The sequence below is a fragment of the Gopherus flavomarginatus genome, chromosome 6 (assembly GCF_025201925.1).
Source record: "Gopherus flavomarginatus isolate rGopFla2 chromosome 6, rGopFla2.mat.asm, whole genome shotgun sequence".
Taxonomy (NCBI): Eukaryota; Metazoa; Chordata; order Testudines; family Testudinidae; genus Gopherus; species Gopherus flavomarginatus.
The window spans coordinates 76,576,176-76,594,412 of record NC_066622.1 but is presented as its reverse complement, the minus strand read 5'-3'; the positions used below and the strand labels follow the sequence as shown (position 1 = coordinate 76,594,412).

Below are 18,237 nucleotides of genomic sequence, written 5' to 3'. Positions count from 1 at the left end.
TTCTTTACTTTTTCCTTTCCTTTATTAAAAGATTTCTTTTAGAGAACCAGATTGATTTTTTTTTCTTTTTTCCCTTGTTTTATTCCAGGGGATTGGCATAACTCACCAGGACGGGTGGGGAAGATGGGAGGGGGGAGAGAGAGAATCCCTCTCTGTTTTCCTTGAATCTGTTTGCCTCTTTGTGGAAGGGAAGAGAGATGCTTCTCTGTATGGTGAATTAAGAGGTTGGATCAGTATCTCTCAGGATAGCCCAGGGAGGGAAATTCTGGGAGGGGGAAAGGTGGGGGAATGGTTTATTTCTCGTTTTAAGAACCCAAGGGATCTGGGTTCTTGGGGTCCCCAGGGAAGGTTGAGGAGGTCAGAGTGCCCCAAAACACTATATTTTTGAGTGGTAGCAGTGCTATCAGATCTAAGCTGGTAATTAAGCTTAGAGGATTCAGGTGCTAGTATCTCATTTTCTGAACTCTAAGGTTCAGATTTGAGAGGGAATGCTATGACAACTAGGCCAAGATCTGCGCATGTGGGCAGGAGCAGTTCCACATGGGCCTGCATCTAGGACTGAGAGCTGCCTTTGAGAAGCCAGTCGTCCAGGTATGGAAAGATCGGCATCTCTTTCCACTGGAGGTAGGCTGCTACCACTGCCATGCATTTGGTGAAAACCTTGGGTGCTGTGGATAGACCAAAAGGGAGGACCGTGAACTGGTACTGATCCAACCCCACGAGGAACCTGAGAAAGCGCCTGTGCCCCTCGAATATATGGATATGGAAATATGAGTCCTGAAGGTCCAGGGTCACATACCAATCCCCCGGGTCCAGGGAGGGAATGATAGAGGCCAGGGACACCATGCGGAACTTGGAGCAGACCATAAACCGGTTGAGATGCCGTAGGGCCAGGATGGGCCTGAGCACCCCTTTTGCCTTTGGGATCAGGAAGTATCGGGAGTAGAAACCTCTGCCCTGGAAGTCTACTGGTACTCTTTCCATTGCCCCCAGGTGGAGCAGAAGTGTCACCTCCTGCCCTAGGAGGCGGGCATGCTCCGGGTCCCCAGGGCTCACTAGGGATGGGGGGTGGTAAGGTGGGGGCGAAGTGAACTGCAATACGTAGCCCTTGGACATGGTGTTGAGGACCCATTGGTCTGACGTTATATGGGACCACTCCATTCAGAAGACAAAATCGGTTGCAGAACAGAAACTTTATTAACCAGGGGGTCTCCCTGGCAACAGGCCTAGTGCCCTCCTGCAAACAGTCAAAACCTCCTCTTTCCCTTAGTCCCGCTCTGCCCCGCAGCCCGGGTCCTCTGACGTTGAGACCGATGCCTCTGGTCTCTCGGCCTCTTGGACAGGGGCTTGTATCTGCTCCGTGCAGGTGGAGCCGAAGTCTGCGGCCTGGGCTTGTCCTTAGCCAGCGGGACATAGAGGCCCAAGGTTTGCAGGGTTGTATGAGAATCCTTCATCTCGTGCAGACGGACATCCATTTGGTCCCCAAACAGTGCTTTCCCATCAAAGGGCAGGTCCTGCATGAGGGACTGAGCCTCCTCCGAGAGCCCGGACAGAAGGAGGCAGGATGTCCTGCACATGGAAATGGCAGAAGCCATCGAGCGGGCTGCAGTATCGGCTGTGTGTGACGCCACCTGGAGGGTTGCTTTTGCCACTGCTGTCCCTTCTTCTACCAGAGCCTTGAAGTCCTTTTTGTCCCGCTCCGGGAGGAGAGGTTCAAACTTTGGTGGGGACCCACATAAGTTAAATTCATACCAGCTCAGCAGGGCCTGATGATTCTTCACCCTGAGCTGGAAGCTTGCCAAAGAATAAACTTTCCCACTAAAAGTATCCAGTCTCCTGGCATCTTTATCCTTGGGGGGTGGGGGTGGGCTGGTTGTGTCATTCTCGGTGGTTTACCGATTCTGCCACCAGAGAGTTAGGAGCCGGGTGGGAATAGAGGTACCCATGGTCCTTAGCTGGCACGAAGTACTTCCTCTCTGCCTTTTTGGAAATGGGAGCCAAGGAAGCAGGAGTTTGCCACAAGGTCGTGGAAATGTTGGCTACTCCCTGGTGGAGAGGCAGGGCAACACAGCCCTGTGCCAAGGATGACTGCACATTGAAAAGAGAGTCAGTCGGGCCCCTCCATCTCCTCAGCCTGGAGCTGAAGGTTGGACGCCACTCTCTTGAGGTCTTGATGCGTCCTGAAGTCCTCCTGTGGAATGGGCGGCAGTGCCATAATGGCATCATTCAGTGCCGGAGAGGGGGCTGATGTGGAGCCAAGAGTCTCGGGCGGTACTGGGGGGTCAGTCCCCAGGTCAGAGTCTAGGCACAGGGCCGCTGACTTGGGACCTGTTGACTTGTCCCTCTGCTGAGAAGGGGAGGCTGAAGGCACCTGGGATGCTCCGGCCACTGAGCGGGTTCCCGTCTGGGCGGACATCTGCAGCCACGATGCCCATTGACACCACTGCCCTCGCCATAGTGCCCCTTGCCACTGACCAATTGGGGCCCCTGTGGTGGTGTCTGTTCTGGCTGAGTCGCACGACCTGGTGATGGGTGGCTAGGTGCCAATGCTGAGGTCGTCAAGTACATGGTCTCATAGGAGAGGCGAGAGTGACGCCGCCTACAATGGTGCCTTCCACAGGACCAGGACCTCAATGCCGAGGACCTGAACCCATCGGAAGTGCTGCTCCAGTACTCGCCCCGGTGCCAGGAGCTACAATGTTCCTGTGCCGGTAAATTGCGAGAGGATTCCTGAGCGCAATGCCTGGCAGTAGCTGCAATGTGAAGAAGAGCATCTGCAGCACCTGTCACGGTGCCTGTGACCGTCGCTGCACAGCGTGGAGGGGCTTTGAGACTCCCGTTTGAGCAGCGAGCTGGTCAATCTGACTGGTGTAGAGGGCTGGTGTGAGCTGCAAGAAGACTGCGTGGAACGAGGTAAGGAGCAGTCTTCGGAGCGGGAGCTGCACCATGCCAGGGAGGTCTGATGAGCGCCCAGCGGCAGCTTGCCTCAGGACCAATGGCCCGACGCTGGTGGTGCCACAGGTATCAATAAGCTCAATATGTCTTGCGCGGCCTGTGCAGCCTCCAGGATCAATGGCATCCTCACCGCAAGAGAGGCACGCACAGACGGAACCGGGCTGCTCCACTCAACATGAGTCCCGAGGGGGGATTGAGGGCTGCTCGGCTCGGGACCAGCCTCACTCCTCTCCTTTTCTCAGCGTTACTGTGAGAAGGAAGTCTGCCCTTGCTTCTTGGAAGGGGAGCGGTGCCAGCTACTGGAGAGGACTTCGCTACACACTGAAGACGCGTTGCTAGGCGCCAAGTCCGCTTGGTGTGCTGGGGTAGGGGCCAGCGCCGATTCCATCAGGAGACCGCGAAGCCTGATGTGCCCCTGCTTCTTAGTCCACGGCTTGAATGACCTGCAGATTTTGCAGCACTCACTCGCGTGAGTTTCACCCAAGCAGGGGATCACTTCTGGGCACAGAACGGCGACAGGAGTCACACAACTTGAAGCCATGGGGCATGCCCCAAGCCCACTCTAACTACTTGAAAAACTACTAAAAGTAACTGTATCACTAAGGTCAACTAGAGAAGCTGCAGCAAGGCTGGAGCAAGATGTTCCGACTACCTTCACTGGTGGCAGGAAGGAACTGAGGGTGGAGGGAGCATGTGGCTCCCCTTATAGTGCGATATAGAGGCGCCACTCCCGGGGTCACAGAGGTGCTCCCCTAGTACGGGTACTGCTAAGAGACACCAGTGCACGTGGCGAGCACAGATACCTGCTGTGGAATACACCTGAGCAATCACTCGAAGTACATTTGTTTTGCATCCTCTAGCGCAAATCTCTGAATCTACCCTGCTTTCTGACACCAAGTCATGGTATTGTCGCTTACGTATCAATATACAATGTATTTGCAATGTGTCATGTTGTATGGTACCACATCTACATACTGAAGATTGGTGATTAAGCCCTCAACTGTCTAATAACCTACACAATTTTCTATGTTACTTGCCATGACAATTTTTATCGACTCTTCTGCTGTTTTTAGCAAATGAATTAAATCCATTCCAGTATGCACCGTTAGCATAATTTTCAGCGCTGAACAATGAATTTTTCTTTTGAAATGAACTTGAGTAACAAATAAAAGCTGTACTTTTTAACTGTAACAGCACACACTACTGCAGAAATGTTCTGCTGGACACATGGACTCATAAATTACTGTTTCCTCATGCAATATATCTGGAAGGAATTAAAGTTACACATCATCCCAAGATTTGCTATTTAAAATTTTCTAAAGAGCTAAAAAAGGGAGTCAAATACTATTTTTAAATCTGATCTATTATGAACCATGTATTCTCATGGCGGTACTGTATCGAAGTCCAAGTCACAGACCAGAACCTCACTGTACTTCGCATTGTACAAGCACATAGAAAGACAATCCCTGCCCCCAAAAGCTTACAGATTAACTACAAAACAGAAGACAACAGGTGGGTACAGACAAACAGACAGGGGAGCACAAGAAAAAATGAGACATTACTGCTCAGCATGATAGGCAGTGATCTCAGCACACCAGCTGTTTAACTATTGTCGAGTTTGTGGGTTTGAGCTTTTTCCTCCTTTACAGCTACCAACAAAAATACTGTGAATCATGATGTCTACAAATTTATAATACTCAAAAGGTGGATAATTTCATCTTTCTAGTCACATAAAACAATTATCTGTAGCTGTGGTAGGTCATGGAATATACAGTATAACCTTAAAATCTGATCATTCTGATCACTAGTTTGCTTTCCTCCTCCTAAGTTAAATGCTAACAGAATATTAGTAGCTATTGTTCTCAAGATTTGACAGAGCTAAAAACTAGTGTACTATGTTAAATGAGAATTTGGAACCCCAATGTTCAAATAATATTCTTGGTAGTCAAGCAATGCAGTTCTCAAAAATTTTACTGAAATAACGAAGAGATTAGGAAAAGAAAGCAAAAAATTGGCATAAAAATGACATCATTTTAAGACAACATATCTCGTGATCTAACATAGACCAAAACACAAACAGAGCAGTAGAGATACTTTCAGGAGCAGAAAACAATTTCTATACTAGTCTGGGCCCAAGGATCAGAAAAAAAAAATTCCCTGTCGAAAATCTCATGGCAATCAGTGCAAACAGAGTGAGAGTGCATTCATAATAAATGGGCCAAATTCCCAAAGGCTGTATGGATTCAGTTCAGGGTTGAAATCAAGACTGTGTTTCTTTGGGCACCAGGATGATGACAAAGGTTACTTGGTTCTTAAAAGCTCTCAAGAACAACTTTTGGGTCTTTTCGGTATATCAAGGTATGTCTTCAAGTAATAAAAGAAGCCCAGTCAGTTCTAATATATTATTACTGTTAATTATTTATAGTACTAAAGTTCTTAGAGGCTGCAACAGAGAGGGGGTCCCACTGTGCTAGGCCCTGTACAAACACACAGTAAGCAAGAGTCCCTGTCCCAAAGAGCTTAGAGTCTAAATGGACAAGACAAAGGATAAGATGAGGAACGAGAGCTTAAAGACTTGCCCAAGGTAATACAGGAAATCTGTAGCAGAGCCAGAAGCAGATCGCTGATCTCCTGACTCTCATTCCAGCACTTTAACCACCAGATCATCCTTCCTCTCTAATTAGTTTAATTTCAGATTGGTAGGGATGGCAGGTCCAATATTTTTGATTCATTTATTCCTTGTCAAACTTCCTTCAAACTTCAATATTGAGGGTTTCCTGAATCACATGAATATGATTTAAACTCTAAAAAAAAATAAAATAAAAAGCAAATTCCTAGCCCTCAGTTGTGCAGAAAAACTTGAAAGTGTGACATACATGCCCATAAGGCTCAGAAACCAGGAGACAAAGACAAAGAGCCCAAAATAATCTCAAGAGCTTTTGAGGCCTGGATCATGATCTTTGAATGCTTGAGTTTGGCAATGTCATGTTTTTATCATAGTTTATTACCTGAATACACAGATGAGAGCACCCAGGAATGTGCAGGTCAAATCTTCCAGTACAAGCAAAGGCTATTCACTACAGAGCACTCCATGTACTTTAGTGCACAGTGAGGGTATTGGAGGTAAGAGTGGCTAGATACACAGATTACTCTCAAAAATCCCTCACTTAAACATAGGTATAATTTTCTAGCCATGCAGGCTTGAGTTTCTGCTAGAGGATGTAAAGAAGCTCTACTGAAACCTTGTAGCCTGGATAGAAGGGAACAGAGAAGGTTCCATCCTCTGACTCCAGAAGAGCATTCCTACATACAATTTGTTTTCTCCTACTGGGCACAGGGTCCAGGACTGTGCCTTAGGGTCTGTACTATGGGGAGAGAACAACATATGTTGGAATGCCAACTTCATTTACACATTTATTTATTTATTTTTCTATTGAGTTTTGTTGGCTTGGGGAATTAGGACTATTTTACTTCTTAGCGTATAATCATTACAGAAGTCAACAAATGAGTACTGGGTTAATGTATTACATTACCTTTCACTGGAGTTTCAGTATCAGCCAAAAGGTGCCAGTGTTATGATACTTACCCCTCTACTACCCATCCCTAAGATTTGTGTCTACACAAGATCAAATACCAAACTATTTTCACCTCTATAAATGCTACTTGTACAGTTCTTCAATTCTATTCCAACTGCATGCCCAAAGGCTTTTATTTTGCCATCACCATACTTTGCTTTTCTCTAACGGGTTGTGAAGGAAGAAAGGAGAATGAGCCCTTTGTCTTTGTTTTTTAATTGCAAATGGGCTTCACTAAAATGTGCATTTACTAGTACCTGAGCTAGCAGGTTGCTGTACTGTTGAAAGTCGCTGGGGCTATTAGTGGTTGTAGACTAATAGCAACTAGATTGGCCAAACCAGCATCATGCACCTATGTTTGGTACAACCAACACCGGTGACAGTGGTTAAAAGGAGAGAAGACCCAGCAGGTGCACCAGCCTATTTCTCTTTCCTTTGTAGAACAGCTTTGTTTTGTTTTAAGTATTCTTGATAATTCACTTAAATGATACAGACAGAAACCAAGAAGAATCATACACAGAGATCAAACTTTCAAGGTGTGCCAGTAATGGAGAGTAGAAAAAGACACAAATATGTTTTTAGCAAGTAGGATTTTCTTATATTTTAACGTTCTTATGTCAGCAAAATAATTTCTTGTTAATTAGGAAAAAGTCCTTATGTTTAAACACACACTTCTTATTGGAGTATTAAAATACATTTATCTGATTTAAAGCTACAAAAGCAAGGGAATTCTCAGTTAAGGATGACACTCTCTCCATAACTCAGCTCTGTTAGGCTTCAGTATTGTCATATGTAAGGTAAGTAAGATGATTCACTATTTGGAGACCATTACAGCATCATGTTTTCTGTACAAAGTTCCTAAATGCTCTAACTGATACCTTTAACATTACTGCAAAACATTTTCTGTGGCTATATTTCATTTATATTTTTAATTGTTTTTTTAACAGTGAAATATTTTAAAATGACAAATTTAAAATAGACACCCTTTGGCAAGTTGGTCTTGGCCCAGGCAAGTATCATTATTACACAGTGCAGATCCTTGACATAAAAGACACTGCAGTTTTCCATGTGAGAAGTATCTGGGGATTTTTTTTTAAACACAAGCTAAGAGTTAAGTACTCTTTACACCCTATATTGCTGTACATGGACTACTGACTCTCTTCTGTAAGTATATGTTCAGGGACTTCTGAAACTCTATATGATGGATGCTTCAGTATGTCTGATTGTAACGTGACTTACTGCAATGTCTTCTTTGAAGCCATTATTATTTACTAAATCACAGTCTAGTTGGGAGTCTTAAATCTCTGGCTGCTTACCATTTTAGGACATGGAACTCTGACACAATGGACCAGAAGAAACTTTCACAGTCTGTGTGTCAAGGATCACTTAGAGAGAGTTCTTAACTAGCTGGCACTTCACAGATCTTAACTCCTTTAGTGCCCTTAGCTCTGTAGTTAGTGTAGATGCTATGTGCTAGATCCATATGCAATGAATCCTGGGAAGACTTATTAAAATAAAAATGAGCATGCATAATGGGGAAAAAAGATTTCCCAATGGCTCCCTTTTAATATATCTTTTACTATTTTTATAAATGACCAACTTCTCTGATTCTAGGAAAAAAAAGGTGCATGAGACAAATTAATACAGATGCCACATATCCAAGCAAAGAATTATGCCTCCAGTCTTAGAAGCATTATTTTATATATCTGTATCATCTATATCTATCTCTATATATATATCATACATGAAGGGAAACTTGAGTGACTTTACTAGTAACCATTTGTTTATGCCTACACAGCATATAATATAATCACTCAAATTTCCCTTCATGTATGATTTGATTTTAATGGCTTTAGAAAAAGTAGATGCTAAAACTATTAGGGTAGCAAAATAATATTCCTTGTGAGTGGTAAGCAACATGAAAACACTGATAGGATCAAAAACTAACAGGTACTGCAGTTTTTGTTTAGCTGAGCTAGTGTTAGCAGCATTGCTAAAAATCTATTTTTCCCAACATAATAAAATAACATTCCACCTGCCTATGGAAGATGGTATCGAAACACAGCATAGCGAGAACAAAAGTTAGATGACCTCATCCCATGAAATGCAGCCATAACCTCAACCTGCCTTGTTGCTTAATTAGCTTCTTTTAGGTATTCACAAAAAGCAATCTATGACCGGTTTTGAGACTACAATGTGAAGAGTAAAATATTTGAAAAATAATCACAAAATAAAAGCCATTTTAAAATAAATGAATTTCAATCTTTTGAACATAATGGGCCAGATGCTCAGTTGGAGTAAACTGATACAGCTCCACAGACGTGAAGTTACTTCACTGGGGCTGCACTGATTTATACCAGAGGAGTATTTGGTCCAACAAGCTTAAATCACAAGACTTACTCATGTGCAGCCTCTTCATATTATCTGTTAGTATAAGCATAACTGAGAAAACAGATAAAATTAAAATGCAGTAAGAGAAACAAAAAAGTGTTGGTTTCACTGGCAATTTGTTAGAGTATCAAAATGCATATGTTGCGAAAAATAAACATAATACTACGCAGAGTATACAAAAATGTGGCGTATATATATTGGTCATGAACTAAGATTTATATGCATATATATACATATACATTTATATACACACACACTCCGCACATGTGGGGATGTATGTCTAGGATATATAAAACTGGAACCAATGTGATACAAAGTGGATGAAGAATTAAACAAACAGGTAGACTTTTTTCAAACGAATATACCCAGTTTTCTGATGCTTCATCCATTAATTTTGTTTATTCATGCTCATAAGCAATGTACAAACAGGGGGAATCCTCAAATGCAGGATTTTCAACTGTGCCCATTTAACCCTGCCCTGTTTTGCATTTTTAAGACCTTAAAGATGAAACACTTGGTAGCAAAATTCATAGACAAGCTATAAACAGAAGGAGGGTACAGCTTTAAATAATTATGTCAAAGAAATGACAACTGAGCTCTTTGCAGGAGCAGGGATGAATAATTACAAAGCTGGGACATAATTAAGCAATTTTGACTGTCGTATTCTTAAGCTGTCGTTCTGATGTGAAGTGCTGTCATGCCCAGCAACATACTTCACACTGGACAGGCATCTTCCACTTTGATCTACACTTACGCCAGTGAAATGAGGTCACAGTCTGGTCATTAAATGAGGCTTCCTCATCTGGCTCAATGCCCCTTATCCAGCCAGGGTTACAAGATTGTTATTAAAATCAAGCATGATACAACATTCAATATTTTGACAGAGGAAAATAAAAACATCATAGAGTAATGAAGTTTAGCTCACTATACATGGAGAGATGGAACAGTACATTGTAACACTAAACTGTTTTCTAATGAATGACTGCATCTCTCTATCAGACAGTCACATCACAAACAGATGCATTTTAAACAACAAAGGCTGAAATGAAGCAAAGCATAAGCAAGTGCAGTGTCTTGTTAAAGAAATAAAAACCTGAGACATAAATGTAAGTATAGAAATTTATACAATATAAAATATTTATGACTTTGCAAAGACTTGTGATTGCCAAATACTTCTGCATTTGTGTAAATAAAAGCTCGTTGATGAAAATGTCCTGACTTTATTCTCATTTCTTGCGTTGTTCTTAGTGGGTCATTCGGCTCTCCCACTTATTTTATGGAAAGAACAAAATGACACATCATAGCCGTTTCCAGTTTATCAATCTGCCTTGGATTTATTTTTTTTTTTTGGCTGAATACATTTTTCTATCTCCTGCTTACCATAATGAAGGAAACCTAACTTCAAATTTGATTTTGTTATGAATAATAAGTCTAACAGGTTCAGTGTACTACAATATTCAGGAAAATATTTCCATATGGCATCTATTCAAACCCTCACAACACATTCCAATTACACTAATTATCAGAAGCTAAAGATGAGTCAGTAATGTAACACAGTTGCAAAAAAAGCAAACATCTTTCTGAGATGTATTAGTAGGACTGTTGTAAACAAGACACAAGTAGCAATGTTTCCACTCTACTCCATGCTGATTAGGCCTCAACTGGAGTACTGTGTCTAGTCCCGGGCACTACATTTCAGGAAATTTGTGAACAAATTGGAAAAAGTCCAGAGAAGAGCAACAAAATGATTAAAGGTCTAGAAAACATGGCCTAGGAGGAAAGACTGAAAAAACTGGGTTTGTTTAATGTGGAGAAGAGAAGACTAAACGGGGACAGGGTGCCAGTTTTCAAGTACATAAAAGGTTGTTACAAGGAAGGAGGAGAAAAATTATTCTCCTTAACCTCTGAGGATAGGACAAAAAGCAATGGGCTTAAACCTCAACATCGTCTGTTTAGGTTGGATACTGGAAAGCACTTCCTAATTGTCAGGGTGGTTAAGCACTGGAATAAATTGCCGAGGGACGTTGTGGAATCTCCATTGCTGAAGATTTTTAAGAGCAGGTTACACAAACACCTGTCAGGGATAGTCTAGATAATACTTAGTCCTGCCATGAGTGCAGGGAACTGGATTAGATGACCTCTCAAGGTCTCTTCCAGTCCTATGATTCTATTTGCCCCCACCCATGTACAGTATAATTAATTCCCTTTATCTAAAATCCTAGTTATCCAAATGCACAGTGTGCCTCCCATGCAGTCCTATGTAGTTAATAGCACGTCCATTTATCCGAATGCCCAGTTGCCCAAAATTTTGAGATACCCACAGGCCATTCAAATGAACGGGAGAGCATCATATATACTTGTATATACACACAACTGTTGCCACTAAAAAGCATCATTTCTCAATAATTATCACACCACGATTTCTGCGATACAACAGTTATTTCACATTCTAGAGTACCATTTTGTGAAAACTGTGGGAAAATGTTCCTTTTAATGGTTTTCACTGTATTTGTATATGTGTAGTGTATCTCTAAATATACACGCACACTGCATCTACAAACAGTTCCACCCATGCAAAATATGCTTACATATTATATGTCTGAACATCCATAGTAAAACACACTCACCCAGAGCAATTGTTTGTTTTTATAAGTGTATTCAAACCCAATTACAGTTGCTTATTTTAAATTGGCTATTTGTATAGTATATAACTTTGTATGATGAATATAATTCTGTAGGACACTTACAGATATTTACTTGTGCCATTAGAAAGCATTTATAAAGGTATTTATTCTAGATAACATCAGCAAATCTGTAACAAAATTAAAAAAAATTCAACAAGGCTACAGCGACACTAAATTTAAACCCTGTGCTAAGAAAATTGTTGAAATAAATGTATTTTTTACTTTTTAAGACTTCGAGGGCAACTAATTCAAAACTACACAGTGGAATAAATTAGTAATACAAAGAATAAAGTTTGGATCCTGTCTATGAGAACACCTTACCCTTAGCAATTGGTTGAACAGCAAACACAAATAAGAACCATCCAATAAAGTAGGTACAGACTTGAATAGCCACTTTCTCCTGCACTAGTCGAAACACAAATGATAGACTTATAAATGAAAAATTTCACTGTTAATAGCATTAGAATAAAACTTCACTAATAATGACCTAGTAGATAGAGAAAGAATAATTATAAAAAATAAATGGCATAAGCACAACATAATTTACACATTTTAACTGCTGAATATTGCAGGATTTAGTAAAAAATATTCTGAGGAAGCTTTTCACAAAACTCTAAAAATAAATGATTTCATTTACTACACACTGTATTATAAAAGCTGAAAGAGCTAAAGGTACTTAGTAAACAATATGTCAAACCTATGCCTGAATAAGAACTGTTAGCATTTTAGTAGTTATAAAATGAATCAATCTGAATTAATTTGCTATCTACTGCAATTGTACTGCTGATAACGAATTTATCTAGTAACACTTATGCCATCAAATGTAGTGTAGTTTCATTGCTGCTGCACTATTATTCAGTATTATTAGAAATCTACAATAAATTATTGATGATGATGTATTTTCGGGAAGAAAACAGCCTATAGAAACCTACCAGATTAATAAACATGAAAAGAATTTTAGATAGCTAATCATTTCAAGAGATATTTGTAATGCTACAAATACACTGAAATACTAAGGGTGCTGTTATCTTGTACTGATCAATGATGAAAGACGACAAACTGGAAAAATTGCATCTGTATTCTGTTTCAGTCAAAGGCATGCAATTTGCCCAATTTTGAGGCAACTGGTGTGAGGAGGCTTGAGTCTGAATCATAGATTAGAGAAATTGTCTCTCCAACATCAACACTCATTAATATGACACCACATTAAATTACAATGTATCAACTAAAGGTCAATAAACACCATAGGTGTGAGTTCTGAGATCAACATCTGTGTACAATATGCATGGCAGGGGACAAAGTGTCAGAAAAACTTCTCTCTTTTCTACCAACATATCACAGAGTTGTTATAGATATTTAAAAAGAGCAAAAATATTCTTTTGATCCTGGCAACATGTGTATGTTAATTAGCTATGGTTCAAACCAGCATTTCAACTATGATGCAACAACCACAGTAAAAGATCAGTAAAATTCTGATCTTTGAAAATACAAATTAAGGGTTTTTTTGTCCCACACCTAATTCAATAAGCAACACTTTGGCCTACAAAGTCTCTGTCCATTGCTTAGACATAGCTTTAACCAACCTTTCAGAATAAATATTTTAAAGATATATTACTGTTTAACAAAGATATGCATAGTTACTTTTCTCTGATTCATAAAGTGGCAGGCAAGTGGGATCAGTGTATATTGTAATCTCCATATAGTCTCCTACCTCAGCATCCATAGGCTTTACCACTTTCATGAAGGCACCTCGTAACAAGGCTTCCTCACGCTCCCATTTGGTTACTTTCCGAGTATCAAGAAATTTCAGGGTGGTTAATTTGTGCAGAACAAAATACCTAAAAGAAATGACAAAACGTTTGAGTTAAAATCCACATTGACATACAAATCCATCTTCACAAATTATATGACTCAAAAAATATATACAATTGAAATGACCTTTCTTTTCCCAATCTTTCACCTACTCCCTATAATCTAGCCTACTCTACGTCAGGAAATTGATATTTTCCCTTTGCGAATTCAATACTAAGTGGACCAGGGATACTCTGTTGGAGGTGCATACCCCAATGAAGTATTATTGTGATGTATGACACATGGATCAAATTGGAAAAGGCAGCCTTCTGAGAACATAATACAGAGAGCTTGATAAGCATGACTCCCAATTTTTTTTTAAATTTGTTAAGTGTAATGTTTTCTGATATCCTGCTGGACAATTTGGGCATGGAGTTATGTAAAAAACAAAAAAAACCACAGACTCTTCTCCACCTGCTGTGTAGTTTTGTAATTTTCTTTTTTTTTAAAATGCTCAGGTCTTCAGAAACTCACCTTCAAACTTTTATTGACTTTTGCTACAAATACAACAATCATCGTTAGCAACATCAAGTAAATTGCCTAGTAGGGTTTTGATCCAGCGTCCCATCATATACCCTAGAAAATCACGTGCATTAAAGATAATATTCCAAGGTACACAGTGATTATGCTGTGCATCAAATAACATTTAACAGTCTTATTAAAAACAAGACTTTAACCTAGAGATGGTATGAGCAATATAATTTGGATCTGTCTTCAAGATTGGAATTTTCACGCCGCCACAGTTTGGAGATAAGGTTCCAGTTTTGTCTTGTTACTGATATAGGCCCCATTCACCTAAACCTGGCTCAGGTTTAGATTCCAAAGTGCACATGCGCACTCTTACACACACACACAAATTTTGAACAGGTGTTCAGATTCAAAGTTCTTGTTCAGTCCCATTACCAGTTCTCTGTGACTGCATGTTTTGATCCAAAAACAGAAGCTTCATTAGCTTGAAAAATACTGTTGGCTCCTTACATACAGAAGTAGAAAGCATGGCATGAATCAAAAGCAAAACCAAACATACAACTACTTCAAGTACCTGCTATTTACATACAGTCAACCAGATGTGAAACAGACTTTGCAAGGGAGGAAGTGCCAGACTCTTTCCTGGCAGGGGTGGAAAGGTGATTGATATTATTCCCCATGCCTAGCTGTTTCCAATAAACAACCAATCAGTCAGTCAGTCATTTAAACTGGTAATCATACTGACTCCCTCTGGCATTTGAAAGAACTCCCACACATTTAGAAGTCCCAGGAAACCTTGCACAATGCATATGGCTATATTTTAGAGAGAAAGCCAGTGCTATTATTTTAAAGATCGGAGTTACCTTCAAGAAGTACTCAGTCCTGGAATCTCCTTCACTAGGAGGTTTCAAAAGGAGGTTGGAAAGTCATCTGTCTTAGATGGCTTAAAGACAACAAATCCCACATCTTGTTAGGTTATATGACCCTTGAATTCCCTTCTAACCCTATGGTTCTACGATTAACTCAAAGAGATTCTAGATTTGTCCCAAGTTGTGAGACCAAGAGAGTTCATGAACATCACATTAATGTTTTTAATAATTATTTAACCTTTCTGCATCTAGATCAAAAAAAAAAAAAAAAAAAAAAAAAAAAAAAAAAAAAGCAAAGCTACAAAACAGCCTTTCAGCTATATACACCTTTCCTCTGAGGCAATGGCCTTGTAAATTTTTAACAAGTGAATTGAATATGTTCACTGACACACATTAAAATAGTCTACAATTTTAATATGAATCATCAGCCTATGTACTTCAATTAAATAATAAAAACAGAATAATAGTTATAATAGTAATAAACTTTGCAAAGTGAGAAGTCAGTTTGCTATGTAGAACATGTCCCAAGACAATTGTTCAGTGTAGCTAGATATTGGAGATACTGCCATACTCTCAGACACCTCCCATCTTTCCTGGCTGCCCTTCCAGTCCTTTCTGACATTCTGCTGCCCCGTATCTTTCCCTGGAAAAGAATACATCCATCTTTTGTTACTGGCAGAAAAGCTCAGATGACAACAGAATCTTTCGAACGAAGACATGTACAGAAGGAAATAATATGTCAAGAGCGAAGCTCCAAATGAGCAAAGACACCCACTAAGTGTAGGGTGAGAAAAGATGAATATTCAGGTGAAGAAAACATCAGTATTAGAAAATCAGCAAATGTTTAATGATGGAATGAAAGATGCCATCAAAAAGCAGGCAGCAACAAAACTGACAACAGATGAAGACAGCCCTGTCATTTTTGCTGACTTTGGATCACAGCCTTAAATGTCAGTCTCTCTGTCATTTTAAGAGAACTTAAACTTATAAAAGAATTGTTTCTATGGGAGTATTTTTCTCCTTTTCTCGCCCCCATTTAAAAAAAATTCCAGGACTAGGGCCTTACCTTAAAAAATCCACAAAATAATTAGCCAATTGTGTCACAGGACGGAAGTATTTTCGGGATTCCTAATGGGGGAGATGTTCTTCAGGGGATGATAAAACACAAAGACAATCTGTAACAGACTTTAAAAAGCTATCTATCATTAGGAGTAAAGTATCCCAAAAATTATGCAGTTTAAAAAGAGCCAAAATTGAATTACAACTGAATGTTATAGATATAATTACACAGGTTTTTAATAAAACAATTGTTTAAGTCCAGCATATGACTTCCAGGGTATATTTTAGTTAGCAGTATACTTCATTTGTGATGCAAATTCAGCCTAAATGTAACACCAATTTACCATAAAAAAAATCTATAAAAGATTACTAAAGCCACAGAATGAGCACTACAATATCAATTCAACCCTCGTAAATATTATCCAGGGTTATTTGTTGCACAAAATCTCCTTGCTGTGATGTATGACTTAGTTACTAAGGTTATCACAGCAGTATCCTAAAGTTGCATAGTACATAAAACATTTCAGTTAACAATGCAGGGAGGTTAACTCCCACAGATAACCTACTATCAGAAGGTTAGCCCAGATGACATGCCTCTGTCAGCTTCCAGGAGCTATTGATGGTTCAATCAGTTTGTTTTGAAGGTAAAGTACAACAAAAGGGCACTAAACTTATTCAAACTGTCAACAGGGACTATCTGGAATGTTGCTTGCAGGTAAGTAATTTTGGGTGTTTTAAGGCTATTATCAAACACCGATGGCTGCAGAAAAAGACAGCTACTAATAACACAGAGTGCAGCTATCATAAAATACTTTATGGCAGGCACTGGGATCTATAAATTGCATGACACATTGCAACTGCTTTAGACTTATACCATTGCCAGCTAAAAGAATACCACAGAATGTAAAATTTAGATGGATTTTTTTCATTCAAAGTTTAGAATGTTTTGTTTTAGTTCAGCGGTTCACTGGGGTATTTTATGATCATTTTGAATCTTAGCACTGCTGCGGGTGCCCTGAGTCTGCTATTGTGAGGCTGACCATCTTTGCAGTAGCGTGAAAGAAGGTAGTTATCTGTAGTGACGAGGAAAATGGTGCCCTTTGGAAAGGGATGCTAGGAAGGTGTGTAAACACTCAAAGGAAACCAGCTATGCAAGGAAAGCAACATCATTTTTCATCCAAAACTCCCCCCCTCCCCACGTGTGTTAGGAAAGTAAACTAACAAAGGGGACCAACAGAAGTCTTGATCACTTGTAGCTGTAGGTGGAGAAAAAAACAGCACACGGAATATCGCATTCTTTTTTATCTCAGCTTTAAATAATTGGAAATGACAATATGGACTAAAATTCATTTACCAATTCCGTAAGTGTTCCATGTGATTAGGATTGTTTTAACATTTTTTACATAGCCCTGTCAAGACATTAAGGGGACATTTTCAAAGTGATGCACGGGTTGATGATTCAGTTATACAACTCCACCACCAATGTTAATGAAAGTTGGGGATGAAAATCTCCATACAATACTTGAGAGAGGTGTTGAGGTCAGAGTACTGGAACCATAATGAGGAAGATGTGAGTTATAATACTATATCAACACGCATACTTGCACTTTTATAAGCATAATATACAAACACTGAATAAACAAATAACAATAGTGTCTCCAATACTTACTCCACAGCCTTAGACAAGTCACAGACAGGGGTGCTGGAACAATTTGTATAGTGGGAGTGCTAAGAGCCATTGAACCAACTATAAACTCTGTATATGATGGAAACGACTTCAAGTCATGGGGTGCGGTAGCATCCCCAGCACCCCTAGTTCCAGTCCCTATGGTCACAACTTTCTATGTCAGTTTCCTTATTTGTAAAAGGGGGTAACAACATTTAGCTACCTTGCAGGGATATTGTGGGTATTAATTAATATTTACAAAGTGATTTGAAATGGAAAGCTCTATGCAACTTATTTTTAAAATATATTCCAAGGTATATCTACATTTCCAGCAGTAGGTGAGTACAGACATTGAAGTCCCAGCTGGCACAGGTATAAACAGCAGTGTAAACAATGAGACACACCTTAGATGAGTAGAATCAAGTGCCCTAGACAGCTGAACCCCTAGAGTCAATATCCTACACAGTTCTCTACATGCCCAAGCAGCACCTCCCACATCTATATTGCTATTTTTAGCAGTGTAGTGTTCCACTGCCAGAGCCTTTCCCCACCACAGTGAAAGGCTCCAGTGAGGGGAGGTCGTGGGGAAAGGTTCTGGAAACAAGGGAAAGTCTCTGACAGGAGGGAGCTACCAGAGCCTTTCCCTGCTGCTTGAGCCTTTCACTGCCACAGATAGCTACACACTGCAGCCACAAGCATGGACCTAGTCTGCCCTTCAC

General features: G+C 40.2%; 1 protein-coding gene across 1 annotated transcript in view; it reads right to left on the bottom strand.

Moving 5' to 3' along the window:
• Window positions 1–18,237, bottom strand: part of LRMDA (leucine rich melanocyte differentiation associated) — a 985,783-nt gene that overhangs the window by 392,284 nt on the left and 575,262 nt on the right. The window contains exon 5 of the mRNA XM_050960402.1: window positions 13,317–13,443. Within this exon, the coding sequence (XP_050816359.1) occupies window positions 13,317–13,443 (127 nt within the window). The remainder of the gene's footprint in view (window positions 1–13,316; window positions 13,444–18,237) is intronic.